We start from the raw sequence: 14377 nt of genomic DNA, 5'->3' as shown, positions 1-14377 counted from the left end.
TTTTAGCAGTGTTGTAGCCATGTTGGTCCCAGGATATTAGAGGGACAAGGTGGATGTGATATCTTTTATTGGACCAACCTATGTAGGTGAAAGAGTCGAGCTTTCAAGCTCCACTGAGTTCTTTTTCAGGTCTTCAGACCTGTAGCTTGACAGCTTGTCTCTTGCCCCAACAGAAGTTGATCCAATAAAAGATATTACCTCACCCACCTTGTGTCTCTGGTTAGATGTGTAACAGATCATCTGTGTACAAAGATACTGTGATGCACACAAATCAGGCATCGGTGTTTATGTCTGCAGTCTAAAAATGCAGGTGACACAGTATATTGTGTACATAAGCCTTATATAGCACTTTACCTCTTTAAAACACTGCATACACATGAACTAATCCTCACACTCCCATTGAGAGTCATGTAATATCCATTCTCCATTTTATTAGATGGAAAAACAGAAAGGATAAGTGATTTGTTCTATTCAACATAGGGAGGCAGGGACAGAATTAGAACTCAGCTATCTTGGGCTTCAAGTCCCATGCTTATTTCACTAGACCTTCCTGGCTTCTTATGCACCTCTAGCTAGAAAGATGTGCATCCCTCTCTTACACATTTGTTTGATGGGCAGTCCACAAAATGCAAAACAGAAAAACATGCAAGTGTCAGAGGGAATTAGTGTATTGTTTATAAATCTATCTTTTGGAGCAATCCCTGGCTATGCGTTTTGAGTGTTGTTCAGTGGCCCTGTTGCTACAGTGAGGGATAGCTGCTTATTTAATCAAGGATATCCTAAATATCATCTGTTGTAGTCTACACATACATTGGCTCTTTTACCTGGGAGAACCACATATTTACAGTACTTGCAGAGAAAACACAAAGGGACACATCTTGATGTCAGTTGTGATCAGGGTAGATTGATTTAAATCCAGGTGATTTAAATAATTGATTTAAATCATGATTTAAATCACCAAGAAAATTATTGATTTAAATCAAATTTCCCACTTCTTCACATATTTCTTAAATAATGGTGCAAATCTGATCACTAAAACATGTTAATTTACAACTCAATACAGCATTTTACATAACATCTATAAGAGTATACTTTGTGTAATTTTTTAGGTAGTTTGATTTCTATTAATTTAGGAAATAGTACATAACACTCATTACCCGTGTCAAGCTGCAGATGCAGCAGCAGTACATTAAGAATGGTAAGAACTAAATCACACACATTAACACAATAGCACTTTTTTATATTTTATTAAACTAAATCTTAAATGTGACATAAATGCTTCACATTTGCAATTGCAGCAGTCTCCTGAGTTGCCAGCTGATGGCTGTCCTTAAACTTTTTTTTTTTTTTTTAATTTTCAAATTTTATTAACTCTAACAGATAAGTCATCACAACACTAAACGTACGCTGTCCTTAAAACTTCTACAACTAACTCTCATCTTCCCCACTCCCACTGTCATTTTTATTCATAGACAAACAGAAATACGAGTTCTCCTGCTTTTTCAACTCCCATTCAGTTTCTCAGCTTTGAGTGAATAATTCCAAACGATGAAAATATTCTCTGTGCCTGCAGAGGAAGCTACTGCTGTGAAAAGTTGGCTTAGCAACTGAAGGAACTCTGTTTCAAGGTGCCTGCTAATGATTTCGACCAATTCAGGGGAGTGACTTTGTTCAAAACATCATCAGTAAACATGTACTGTTTAAATAGTTCTACTCCAGCCCTGAAATGTATTATGACTGGCATAACTGAGGAGTGATTTTGAGATGCCCATGCCATGGCAGCAGCATCTTCTTCAGAAATTAGGCATCTACCTTTATATCTGGGGTCAAGAATGCTTGCAAGAAAATGAGGTGGAGTTAGTGCTTGATCCATTTTCTTCTTTATTGCCTGCAGTTTAACTTTCTGGTGAGGTATTTCTTTCTTCAATGTCTCTTGAAGTGCCTTCCAAATTTCAACAGTACCAGCAATGCAGCAACAATTTCTCTAAGTTTGTTTAAGGCTATGGGATATAGGCTTCAGTATACTGAGCATGTCCTCTACATTCCTCTTTAATCCAATGTTAGATACTTTGGATGAGATACTTCCATCTATTTTATCACGGTTTTTTGCACAACGTTTTATGAGAACAGGCCAGTTCTTAATAAATTGTTCAAAACAATCAACCAGAGAATTCCATCTTACACCTTGAGGGAGAATTAGTTTGGATCCTCCTGCTCTCTTCAGTGAAGCTGAAGCAAAATGGTTGTTACGGAAGTATTTTGCGACTTCAACAACATTTTCTTTTATTCCTAGAGAAGACGTACTTAAATCTTTGGCTAAAAGATGCATTAATTGGGCACTACGACCATATGTTATTAAGGAGCATCCTTCCATTTCTTCTTCTAAGTATCTTCTTATCTTTGCCACATTTGCAGCATTGTCTCTGACAAAACTGCGCACGTGACAGTTGAATTTTTGTTCACAGTTGATTACAGCTTTCACTGCCACTTCTTTTAAATATTCCGTTGTGTGGGCATTTTCCGATGTATTTATTGTTTCTGATAGATATGCAACCCCATCTTCTGCTGTCACACAGGCACATATTACTGGATCATTGTGTACATTGCTCCACCCATCAAGGCTTAAACTGGCAAATTTGCCCTCAGTATTTCTTGCACACTGTTCAAGTTCCTTCTCATACACTGTATATAGGAACCTTCCATCAATGTCTGCTCTACCAGGTGGAGTGCAGCCTGATCGTAAGGACTCAACCATGTCAATGAAGTGTTTATTGTTAACAATGTGAAAAGGAGAATTTGTGGCATAAATGAAATGAGCAAACTTTTCATCTATGGTGTCTTTTTGGTATTTACTACAAACCCATCCATCAGTTCTTCTCACTCTATTATTCAGTTAATCATTTACATTTTTTAGCAGGGATGCAGATCCAATTCCAAATGATCAAAGAAGCTAAGAGTGACTGCACTTAGAGTGCACTTAATTTTGGAGTAAGCCCCTAGAACTCACTGGCACTTCTGTTTTTTTGAGAAAACAAGTATAGGATGGGGTTCCCTTGGGAAAGCTGAGTTATGCTGAAGTAAAATAGGGAATAGATTTATGGCATCACCCTTATGGTCTGTGGCCATGATGTTCCAAAATAAGGGGCATGTATTATGTAATATAAAATAAGAAAATGACACCCAATGACAACTGGCAACTCTAGATTTCTCTTACTGCAGCTTTCTGTACCGTATACTTGGGTGATAGATTCTAAACCTAGTTAACTAATTAAACAAGCCATAAGGATTAGCTAAGCTAAACTTTTTTTCTAGCAACATCCAACATAGCAAACAGCTTGGGAATTTCTTCAAAATATTCCCAGATAGGGTCTCTCTTCTGCCCAGAAGCAATGACAGCTTTTCTGTGGCAAATGTGTGGGGGAATATAGGAAGCTGTATGTGTACTGAATAATGTCTTCCCTTTTTCTTTCCAATCTACTCCACTGTTCCTTTCTACTCTGCCTTCATCCTTTGTCTCTCTGTCTTTAAGACAGTGTCCTAACTAACTCCTCTGTCTTGCGTGATCCAGCTCCTCCACCACCACATAAGCACAGAACAACAACAATCCTATCCAGCCTGTGTCTTTCTTTGCACATGTGACTTTAGTCTGCTGAGAAACAGAAACTGAAAGCCCAGAATTTTCAAGAAGCAAGAGCTGGTAGTTAGGCAGGACAGACTAGAGCCATTAATTCATTTTTATGAGACTGTAAGTGTAGGTTTAGCATGGGTGTGATGAGATTTAATTGTTACTGTTATTTTTTAAACGAGAGAGAAATTTAGTATTTTATTGATTTAAAAAAAATCCGATTTAAATTTAAAAAATCATTTTTTTATTTAAAAAAATAATAATTGATTTTTATTCACCCAGATTGTGATGGCATGTGCACCCTTAAGATGTTCAGATTTGTGGTTTATTTTGGTTAAGAAACTTAAGACTGGATCCTCCTCCAATCCTCTTGAGCATTTTGTGAATTTTGAATGTAGCATGAGCACAGGCTGTTTCTTGTTATTTTAGCTTGTCTGTATTAGAGCCCACCTGGATGCAGAAATAAATAAAAGAACGGTCCAAACATTTCAGAACTTCAGAAGAGGTTCGGTTGGCAGAAGCTCAACTTGGTGATTCGGTCCCTATATTTTCTGAATCAGATATAGGCTGTATGCACCATACTAATCATGTAGCTGTACGAGATCCCAGAGTATCATTTTTAAAAAGCCAACAGATGTGAAAACTAGGGTTCGGAAATGTGCTTATTGCTGACTTTCATTCAAACAATCTAAACCTTCTGCTCAGCTGCCCAGATGTTCCTGTCCTCCTTCCCCACTCACTAAGGTCTCAAGTAAATTCTGTGAGAATGAAAAATTAGTCTGGTAACAAAGCATGGTCTACATTCTTGCCTTGTTCAGCTTCTCTGTGTTTTACCCAGTAACGTGATAGGGTCGGCTGGTGGACTATGAGGTAGCGTCTCACCAAGTGTCATGGTATTTTATTAAGTCAGAAATGTGATAGCTACTGTTGTCACACTTCAGTGTACAGAACAATTTATTCGCAAACGAGAAAAGCAGATCCCCCCAAAATACCTTTCCCTTTACATAATGCACAGCACAATGCAACTGAAGCTGAATGGGCTGTGACAATATTATTCCAGCGTGGCTTTCACAGCTCACAACCACTGTTGAGAATGTTTTTTTAATTTTAGAGTCAGGGGCATGCCAGCAGAGATCTGCTATTAATTTATTTTCTCAGCTCTCAGTTGTAGAATCAGCATCACTTAAAATACTGTCTTCAATGATAAAACAAGGAAGAGACTGAGGAGATGGAAACTGGATTGAATTAGACACTTTAGAAACCCCTACTCAGCAAAAGTCTATCTTCTCAGGAATTATACCATAAGGGATCGAGCAAAGTAGTATTAATATATCTCTGACATAACGGTTCTTGAAATTTTAGGGCTACGTTTTCAAAGAAAAGGGTGCACAAAATTATACATACTTCCGTTGCATTACAACCCCCAAGTGCATTTGCAGTTCAGGAAACTCTGCACTCCTAGGTAGGGATGGTGGGTAAAATTTTCAAAAGCACTTGAGTGATTTAGGAACTTTTGAAAATGGGACTTAGGAGCCTAAGTTCAATTTTCAAAAGGGCTTCAGTCACTTAAGTGATTTTGAAATTTTACCCAAGTACCCAATCTGTAGAAATGTCAGATTTGTGAACAGAAATGTCTCACGTGCATTTCTGAAGGCACGTCTGTGATGTTTTCCCTTTGGAAATCTAACCACAAGCTTTTTTTTGTGTGGTGAGAAGGGGTGGATTAAATAGCTCATAGAATATGCCTGGTTATTGGGAAAATACTAAAGTTCCATAATGTAGATAACAAAGAGTAACTAATGAAACAGATAACCCACGTTAAATGCCATGGGTACTACTTAGTCCCCTTCCACTTCTATAATTCAGTAGAACATCAGCCAAAACACCAGAACAAAATCTGCTGACTTGGAAGACCCTTTGCAACATACATTGTCCCTTCGCTGCAAGGGTCAAAGAAGAGAGAGAGAGAAAAAGGCTTCCTGACTTTCTCCCCACCCACTTTTTAATCACAATGTCAAGTCAGAGAAAAAAATCATAGAAATAACATTTCTTGAGTTTTTGAGGTAAAGCCTTCACCACTCAAACAATGAGGAATTTAGATGATAAGATCTAGAGTGCATACTGCATGCAAGCTTAGCTCCAAGGACATAATCTATTCAGTTTATATTTCCTGTGTGTTGATTTCCTTATTACTTATGTGTATTATTTCTTAACTCTGTCTGTGGAATGGAGATATGACAGTATCCCTCCTCCTCTTGATGCATGGGCAGGTGAGGATAAAGCCCCATTGAGCACTGGGGAAACACTGTAGGAGCAAGACAGGCCTCAGACAGGAAATTTCTGTGGAAAGACCTAGACAAAAAGGAGTTTTCCTCTTTCTCTTAAATTAAGCCTGAATATTCTTATTGATACAATAATGCTCTTTAGTGAGGAAGGCTGCTGATTCTGATACCACACAATGCATGTAAACCACTAACGTTTCTCTGTTAACGTTTCTCTGTTTACTGGTTAAGAGACAAACAAGTTCCTTTGCGTGAGCTTTACACATTCCTTATGAATAGGAAGCACTTTCACCTTATTGTGTAATTCAAGAACTGTTGTGGTCTCTGACAATTCTTGCTTATGCAAGAATTCTATTCATGTTGAAGACAAACAGTATCTGAAATTTGCTTGTAATCTAATTAATTGACTGGAATTTGTTGAGAGTATTACCAATACATGGGGGACCTGACTTTACCTTAATATTTGCCCGTAAGGTGTTTTTCATTTCATGAAAATTCATCCTCCAAACTTGTTATTCCAAGGCAATAGTCATTTCCTGATTTTGGGTTCTTTTGTTTTTGTTTGTTATTCTTTGCAGGATTGTGACCAAATACACATAGACGATGTATCATCAGATGATAATGGACAAGACCTAAGGTAGGGAATCTCTGAACTGGAATCTCCAGCTCAAACAGTCCTTAATTTCTTGGAAATGGCATGAGGATGAGCAATGGTATAATATAAATAACATTCTTGGTCATGTTGTTTTTCCCCTCCATACTCCTTGCATTCATCAATGCATCGGAGTCCAAAACGCCTTTTTCTTACACTAATATGCCTATGCCTTACTCTCAGGCCCTGTCCATACTAAGCTTTAAACCGTACTGGAAAACAGGTTTGAAAATGGGTTGAACTCAACTCAGCTGCACCAGTTTCAAATATTATTTGGCCAGTCAATGTAGATTGGATCAAACCATTTCAAAACCATTCCTGAGCCTTTGACTTGTGCAGTGCTGTGTCTGGTCTGTATGGAACTCAGGCCCAGAATTCCCAGGAGCTTTCCAACCTAATGGAAGAGCTACTATTCTTGCATCTAAAGATCCTACGTGTCCCCATATTCTGTGGTATTACAAGGAAATCATATGGTTGTCAAGAAGTAACAATGATATTAACATGGGTTACAATGTAATAATCATATTTTCCACTGGAATTTACTCCTGGTTTCCATATAGTTATCATAAGATCTCAAGGTTACTGTGGCAACTATACTATTAACACATCACCCTACCCTCCTTGCTGTATAATTTGAGAATTAATTGCCTCAATGAATTATCCTCTGATTGTAACAGCTACCTCATCCCATTCTTTATGTGGGATATGTTGATAATGAAGGACTACATGATAACACTATTGATTACGCCTGACATGAGCTTCATGGCTAAAGAATTGTGCAGTTCTTTGAAAATTTAGTCCTGTGTTGGACTCTTTCATGCTGTGCAGAATATTATTGCGAAAAAGTGGAACCTTTGACCACTGCTACCAGAAACTCATGAAGGTGTCAAACATATTCCTCAGTGAATTGACCCTGAAATTTAGGCTCATCTATCAAAGAGCACAGAAACATGTCTACACTGCCGCAGCAGCAAGCATCGATGCCTCTGAATCGATTGAGCAGGTCTGTGTAGACCCGCTCAGTCAATGGGAGAGCACTCTCCCATCAACTGAATTAGTCCACCTCCCTGAACAATGGAAAGCAGCGTTGATGGGAGATGCTCTCCTGTTGACTTAGCATTGTGAAGATGCCACGCTATGTAAACACAAGTATGTCAACGTGAGATACGCTAGTTATATAACTAGTGTATCTCGCGTTGCCCCAGTGCGGCGATGTAGATCAGGCAGTATGTACAATGTCCTCTTTGATTTAAAAGAATGATTTTTAGTGTCCAGCAATCTTACATTGTGAACGGCAGGTAGACCAGTAAAAATTGGCTTTATCATGACTCCAAATTTGCATACACTAATACCTTGCATATGTAAATTAGGTAATCATGCAGATGATAAATTTGCATGTGCATTTACCAATTGTGCATGCATGTTCACAGTAATTGTGTGCACAAATAGGGTGTGCAGTTGTTCACCTACATTATATGGAAACCAGGACCTAAGCTTACACTAAGTTGTTTTCCAATGGATTGTTTATATGATAAATGGATGTAGCTACACAGTACAGAGTACTATGAAAGCCTCATAGGGAAGGCAGTTTTCCCCACACAGAAAAGCTTCGCTCAGAGGAGGTTTCATTATATTTGGGATTGTAGTTTGTGCTTTGCAGTGCACTGAAAAAATGGGAGACTCTCTTTCTGTTTTGTTAGCCTGTAAGCATGCTCTACTGCATTGCAAATCCAGGTATGAGTGCACATATTCAAATAATAAACTGGATTTTATTGTAAATAAATTAATGCAAATAATCCTTGCCTCTCCTGAGAGTATATATGGAAGCAGTCTGCTAACAGCCCCAGCCCAAAAGATCTCTTGCTGCTTCTCATATGCTTAGGGAAATTAAGCCAAAATAATTTTGGAAGTGAATTAAGCAAAATGGAACTATTTTTTACCAGAATGGAACTATTTACTTCTGAATGAGAGCATCCACACAGGAGGTTAATGTGCTTTACATTCACACCTTTAGTTGATTTGACTTAACTTCCTGCATAGGCAAGTCCTTTATTGTCTTTCTTATATGCCATACCCATTTTATTCTCTTCTTCTGGCCTCTGGTTAGGCAGTATTACAGAGATTTTGGTGAAGAATGTTTATGACCCTGCATTGTAAGCAGCCACTGCCCTTTCATTCCACCGTTAATTCTTTTCTTTTTCTAAAACAGGTCCAAAACCCAGTATTAACATTCTGTGCCAAACAATCAGAAAGGTCTACATCAGAATTGCCTTCTTTAGGATTTGACTTTCTGGAGACAGATAGTTGCTTTAGCAGCTGTGTTTCAGTAAGACAGGCATGAATAGTGATTCGGTTCCCAGTTGTGATTTTCATGTAGAGGACAGTCATATTTTTCTCTTGTGTTCAAGGTAGTAGTAAGAATCTCACAATGAATGGGTGGTAGTAACCTACGTGTCTCTATCAGAAGGCATTTTCACTGATTGTGCCCAGTAAATTCCTCATTGTTTTCAGAGATGTGTAGAAAAACTAGGCACGTGGAAATATGAGAGTAGTGCTGGGCTCCACCTCTCTGGCAATCGTGTTTGTTTGTTGTGCCTGAAAATAGGGGTTTTTTGTCAAAATCAATGGGCCAAAATTTTCAGCACATTAGTCCTCCTATAGGATCAGTAGTTGTATCCAGTTGCACATGGAAAACCATATCTTTTATTGTACAGATCTGGCATTATCAGGCCAGTCAGGCCAGATTTTTAAAACCGTCAGATGCACAACTGTGTGCAAAATGTGCATGCAATTTTACACCTGCATTTGTATAAAAAATTGGCCCTCCATGTTAGTGTGCTCAATTTGCTTGTATAAGTGTGTGTGTGTTAGGGGGCTGGGGGAGAATTGTGCATACAAATAGGGTGCCCACAAATTCAATGAGAGTGATAATGGGAATTGACTGAAGATTAAGCCCAACATGTCTCCTCCTGCAAAATAAAACAACATACCACAAACTGATAGGTATTAGCAAAAACACCAGTAGGGCAAGAAGAGCTATATTCCTCCTCCTGTGCTTTACCAGCTGCCTCCATTACTCTACAACAGGCATCTGAGGTCTCCCTTTCTCCACCTTCTTCACTTGTCTCCACACCCTGTTGGAATCTTATATTATATAATTGCACCAACACTTTCCCCTTTTCTTCTTCCTCCTCTTTCCCTTCCTTCCCCCCACCAGCACATATAACTTCTCAGCAGATGGCTTTCACAGTTCAACTGCCGGTGCAAATCTGTGTCTGGGCTCTGGAGTTCATGGAGGAGTTGACTGGATGAGGAAATTAGCATTCCGCTACCGGCGGGTGAAAGAGATGTACAATACCTACAAAAACAATGTAGGAGGTGAGTGTCCGCAGCCAGGGAAAGGCCCCTTTCATTTTTTAAAAAGACTCTCTCTGTTCAGCTGGATAAGCACTACATACTTGAGAGCATACTTAGGGCACCTCCTGCTTTGGAGAACGGAACTGCTAGGCAAGTGTTTCAGCAGAGTTATCCTTAAATAACAATGGTCATTACAAAATAGCCTTGGCACTCCAAAAACAATCAACACATTTATTTGTTATGTGGAAAGTGCAATCTAATGGTTAGAGCAAAGGACTGGGAGTCAAGACTGCTCCTGTACCCTGTTCCCTTCTCTGGCACACTGTAACAGGATGGGTAAGTTGCAGCCTGTCTACACCAGAGTTTTCCCATTTGCAGACTGGGGCTAAAACCTACCCCACATGGGGGTATTGTGAGGCTTGGTAGCTTTTGTCAGGTGCTCTGAGGTCCCCTGAAAGGCATTAGAGATACTGGACCAAGATACAAAATCTGGATGTGTATTTCATTCCCCCTTCCCTAGGTCAGGAGTTGATCAGACAAGAAGTTCTGGTTCAGGCCTATCTCTAATTAGCAGGAAATGAAATATTACTGCTCCTGAGTGGGCTCTGTAAAGTTCTGTGTTCCCCATGCCTGTTCCCCTGTACACTAGAGGGGAAATCAGGCACTGCTTCAAGAGTCTTACACACAGCGTGCAATATCTATTCTAAATGCTGTGCAGAAATTATTGAAAGGTCTTTGAGTAGGGGCTAATTTCTGTTTTCTATTGTACAGGGCCTAGCACACTCAGCACTGAAATATAGTGGCTTGGGCATTAATTCACTATGCTATAAACCTGGCAGTTGATTAATAATAAAACAAATATTTTTAAAATATGCATTTCACTCATGCTGGTATCTGTGCACCATCTCCAAAGTCCTTGGGATCCCTAATAGATACAATTAAAATCATATATCTTTGCCAAAAGAAAGCTGTGTAACCCAATGAATTAACGCCAGAACTGGTGCAGAAAACATTACTTTCATCACCTCCTCAAACATACAATAAATAACACACACACCCCCCCTTCAAACAACCTAAAACCAAATATCTTGAGTCTCACACAAAAGGACATATAGATGAGCTCTGGTGTATATGGAAGGAAAGAGTATTCCTGAGTCACAGGTTCCTAGCCCACATCTCATCAAAATGATAGCACAAGCCAATGGGATGTTTTAGCCTTCTTGATCTCACAACACCTGATATAGCTCTGCTAGTTCCTCTCTTAAACTGGGCTGAGATTTTGTCAGCACAACTGTCCCAGAACTAGAACCAGAACAACATATAACCAAAAATATAATAATACTCCTAATAGTATTTTAAACATTTACACTGCACATATTTAGTGGGAATAATGACCTTCTTATATATACTGGGAATAATGAGCTGGTAAACAGATTTTCAGGGGGATTAATGACCAGCAGGGCCCAACATCCAACTGCTTCTGCTCAGACCTCTAGTCCCTCCTGATGAGCCTCAACTAAAATGCAGAGTGAAGCCTTATTTCTTCCACACTCCACATTGGTTGTTAATCCTCAGGAAATGCTGGTGCCTCGATCATTATTTCTTAGTTTGCACATAAACTCTATGGGAAATTTCAGAAAAATATTCTAACTGAGCCATGCAGATTGTTAACTACAGATATGGAGCCGAGCAAACACTGTGGTGGTAAATGTGCCGGTTTTAACTACCACAACAGTGAATATGTTTTGGAGGTTTCTCCATATAACAGGCCCTTAGTCATTAAACACTTTTCACAGAGACAGCAGCAATCTAGAGGTTCAGTGGGTTGAAGAAGAGGAGAAGACTGAAAAATTAGAGCCCCTCAACTGTGACTTGTGCAGAAAAGATGGGTTGGGGGAAGAAAGAGAATGAGGGAAGTGGATGAATAGGATTGAGAGGCTTTGGGGACATTCGGGGCATCATCTACTTTGAAGCCATGTCCAAAAAAGGCGGCTAGCAACAGGTTGCAAAGGGAGAAGGGAAGAGCACTCAGGGCAGAGCATTGGAACACTGCTATGGCAGAGGGGTTAGAGGGAGGCTATGTTCAAACTGACGGTGGCAAAATCGCCGCCACCAGATCTATCTTTCAGTGAGACCTGCTCAATCGATCAGGAAGTCAACTGAGCAAGTCCACCCCCTTAAGTAGCGTAGCGCTGAGCCGATAGGAACGCTGTTCCCGTTGGCTCAGCGCAGTGAGAACAGCGCGCAGAAGGGAAGCAGAGCAGTCGACGTCAGTTACACAAACTACTCTGTGTAGTTTGCGTAACTCCCGTCGACTGCAGCCGAATTGCGTGGTAAGTGTGAACCAGCCCTGAGTCTTCCCTAGGAATGAAAGAGGAGCAGCTAGAGAGGTATTCAGATATGGCCAGGAGAGAGCAGGAGGCCCTTTGGTGTATTATGTACTAAGCTGTGCAAGTCAGTCTCTTTCCATGCAGCTACAAATGATATTGCTTTCCCTACTTGCAGGTTTAATAGGAGCTCCTAAGAGAGAAACCTGGCTGCAGTTAAGAGCAGAACTGGAAGCTCTGACTGATCTCTGGCTCACTCACGCTCTCAAGGCTCTGAATTTGATACATTCCCGGTAAGAACAGCTTAAGGAGTCAACTGCATATGAGATCCAAGAGCTCCTTTGCTTCCCTTCTTTTCCTCCAAACAAACCAGGGCATGTTTATAGGACTTTGGTGGCCAAATCTATGCGAGGCCCATCTGCACGTTTCCCAGATTTGTATTATCAGGGCTAGGGATCAACTCAATATAATACAAAGGGCCAAACAAAAGAAAATCAGCTGGTTTTCCTGCCTTGCAGCTGGGTACATTTGTAGCATTCCCAGGAAAGTACTAAAAAGATTTTCAGAAGACCAGTAAGGGGAAAGAGAAGCACTACTATCCCTGACTTAGTTCACCTAAGATACCCAGTGTAAATTACATGGGAAACATGCATTATAAGTCTTGGTCTGTCACCGGTTTGTTTTATATTATTTCATTTATCATAAATTAATAGAGTTTGTATAAAAAGCCTCAGTCACCTCCCACCACATAATCACCAACTTCTCTGGAGCTTTTTCTGGTTGCATCCTGTCCTGTGCTCCCAGCTTAGATGCCAACAGGAGAAAAGGACACAGATTGCATCACGCACTGCAATTCCAACTAACCACTTTGTTTTCTAGGCCTAACTGTGTGAACGTGTTGGTCACCACAACACAGCTCATACCAGCTCTCGCTAAAGTGCTCCTATATGGACTGGGCACAGTCTTCCCCATTGAAAACATCTATAGTGCAACAAAGACAGGTAAGAACAATGCAGCTAAGGCCTTATCTAAAGTACAAGTGCAACTGGGTGTTTGTAACCAGGTTGTGGCCCTTGCATCAGACCCACTTACAGTTAGTATCGTTGAGTTGTGTTCCTGCAGCAGCTTTATTCACAACACAGTCACATGAGCCTCCTATTGGTGCATCCACATCTAACATACTGACTGCCCAGGTTTGTATCAATGCACCATGGGAAGATCAAGGTAGCTCTTCCATAGTGCCTCAGTGGGAAATACAGTGCCTTAGGAGACATGCACGCCCAGCAGCACTAGCAGCCTGTGGGTGGTACATTCTGGGATGTCCTACTTCTCACACAGCTGAGAGGAAGGAATTCTAGTTGAACCTGTTACAGAAACATGGCTAAAGGTCCTGTTTACCTGGGGAGTTGGGGTGGAGCAGTGAGCTGGACCAGTTACAAAAAAGCAACCATGGATCAAGATAGAAAAGCCATGATTATTTGCTATGACTGCTAACAAGTATTAACTATTTTGTTTGCTAACATAAACCATGTTTACAACAATACCTGGTTCCAATCTTTGAATGTAGACAGGGTCTAAGGAAGGAAGGATGATGATGGCCTTTTGGTTCAGGCATTGGACTGAAAAATAAGAGATCTAGGCTCAATTTCTGACTCTGCCACAGAATTTCTGTATGATCCTGGGCAAGTCACTTAAGCTCTCTGTGGTTCAGCTCCCCTCATCATTAAATTGGGGATAAAAATACTCATTTACCTCACAGTAGTGCTGGGTAGATAAGCTCATTGTTTGCAAGGCTGAGACACTTGGTGAGCACCAAAAGAAATGCCTATAAATAAAATAAAGAGACGCTCTGAAGGTGCAGCAAATAATATCTAGTGTTGCGGGACAGGTGACTGGGAACTCCTTTATATCAAAGCCTAGGGATTCAGTGCTGAGATACATAACTATGAATTTCATGGATCACATCTGTACCACAGGAGGACACATGCTATACTCCTTAAATCCTAAAATCCTGTCCCTGCACGCACCAGGCTCAATATAAAACCCGTGGTAAATTGTCTGGGGAGAGACTTCTTTTATTGTTCCAAAGTCTTTGTCAGAAGTCTGGAGAGGACCTTCTTACAGTGACCAGAAA

At 40.2% G+C, this 14377-nt stretch overlaps 1 protein-coding gene across 6 annotated transcripts in view; it reads left to right on the top strand.

Annotated features, from left to right (window-relative positions):
- Nucleotides 1–14377, top strand: part of EYA2 (EYA transcriptional coactivator and phosphatase 2) — a 153889-nt gene that overhangs the window by 113557 nt on the left and 25955 nt on the right. For all 6 annotated transcript variants that reach the window (XM_067554329.1, XM_067554326.1, XM_067554330.1 and 3 more), the window contains 4 exons: nt 6486–6544; nt 9777–9937; nt 12422–12536; nt 13123–13244. In XM_067554329.1, coding sequence (XP_067410430.1) covers nt 6486–6544; nt 9777–9937; nt 12422–12536; nt 13123–13244 — 457 coding nt within the window. The remainder of the gene's footprint in view (nt 1–6485; nt 6545–9776; nt 9938–12421; nt 12537–13122; nt 13245–14377) is intronic.

This window comes from Emydura macquarii, unplaced genomic scaffold (assembly GCF_026122565.2).
Source record: "Emydura macquarii macquarii isolate MOO-44397 ecotype Brisbane River unplaced genomic scaffold, CSIRO-AGI_Emac_v2 contig_1483, whole genome shotgun sequence".
Lineage (NCBI taxonomy): Eukaryota > Metazoa > Chordata > Testudines > Chelidae > Emydura > Emydura macquarii.
The sequence above is the reverse complement of the archived record's forward strand: the minus strand, read 5'-3'. Positions and strand labels throughout refer to the sequence as shown.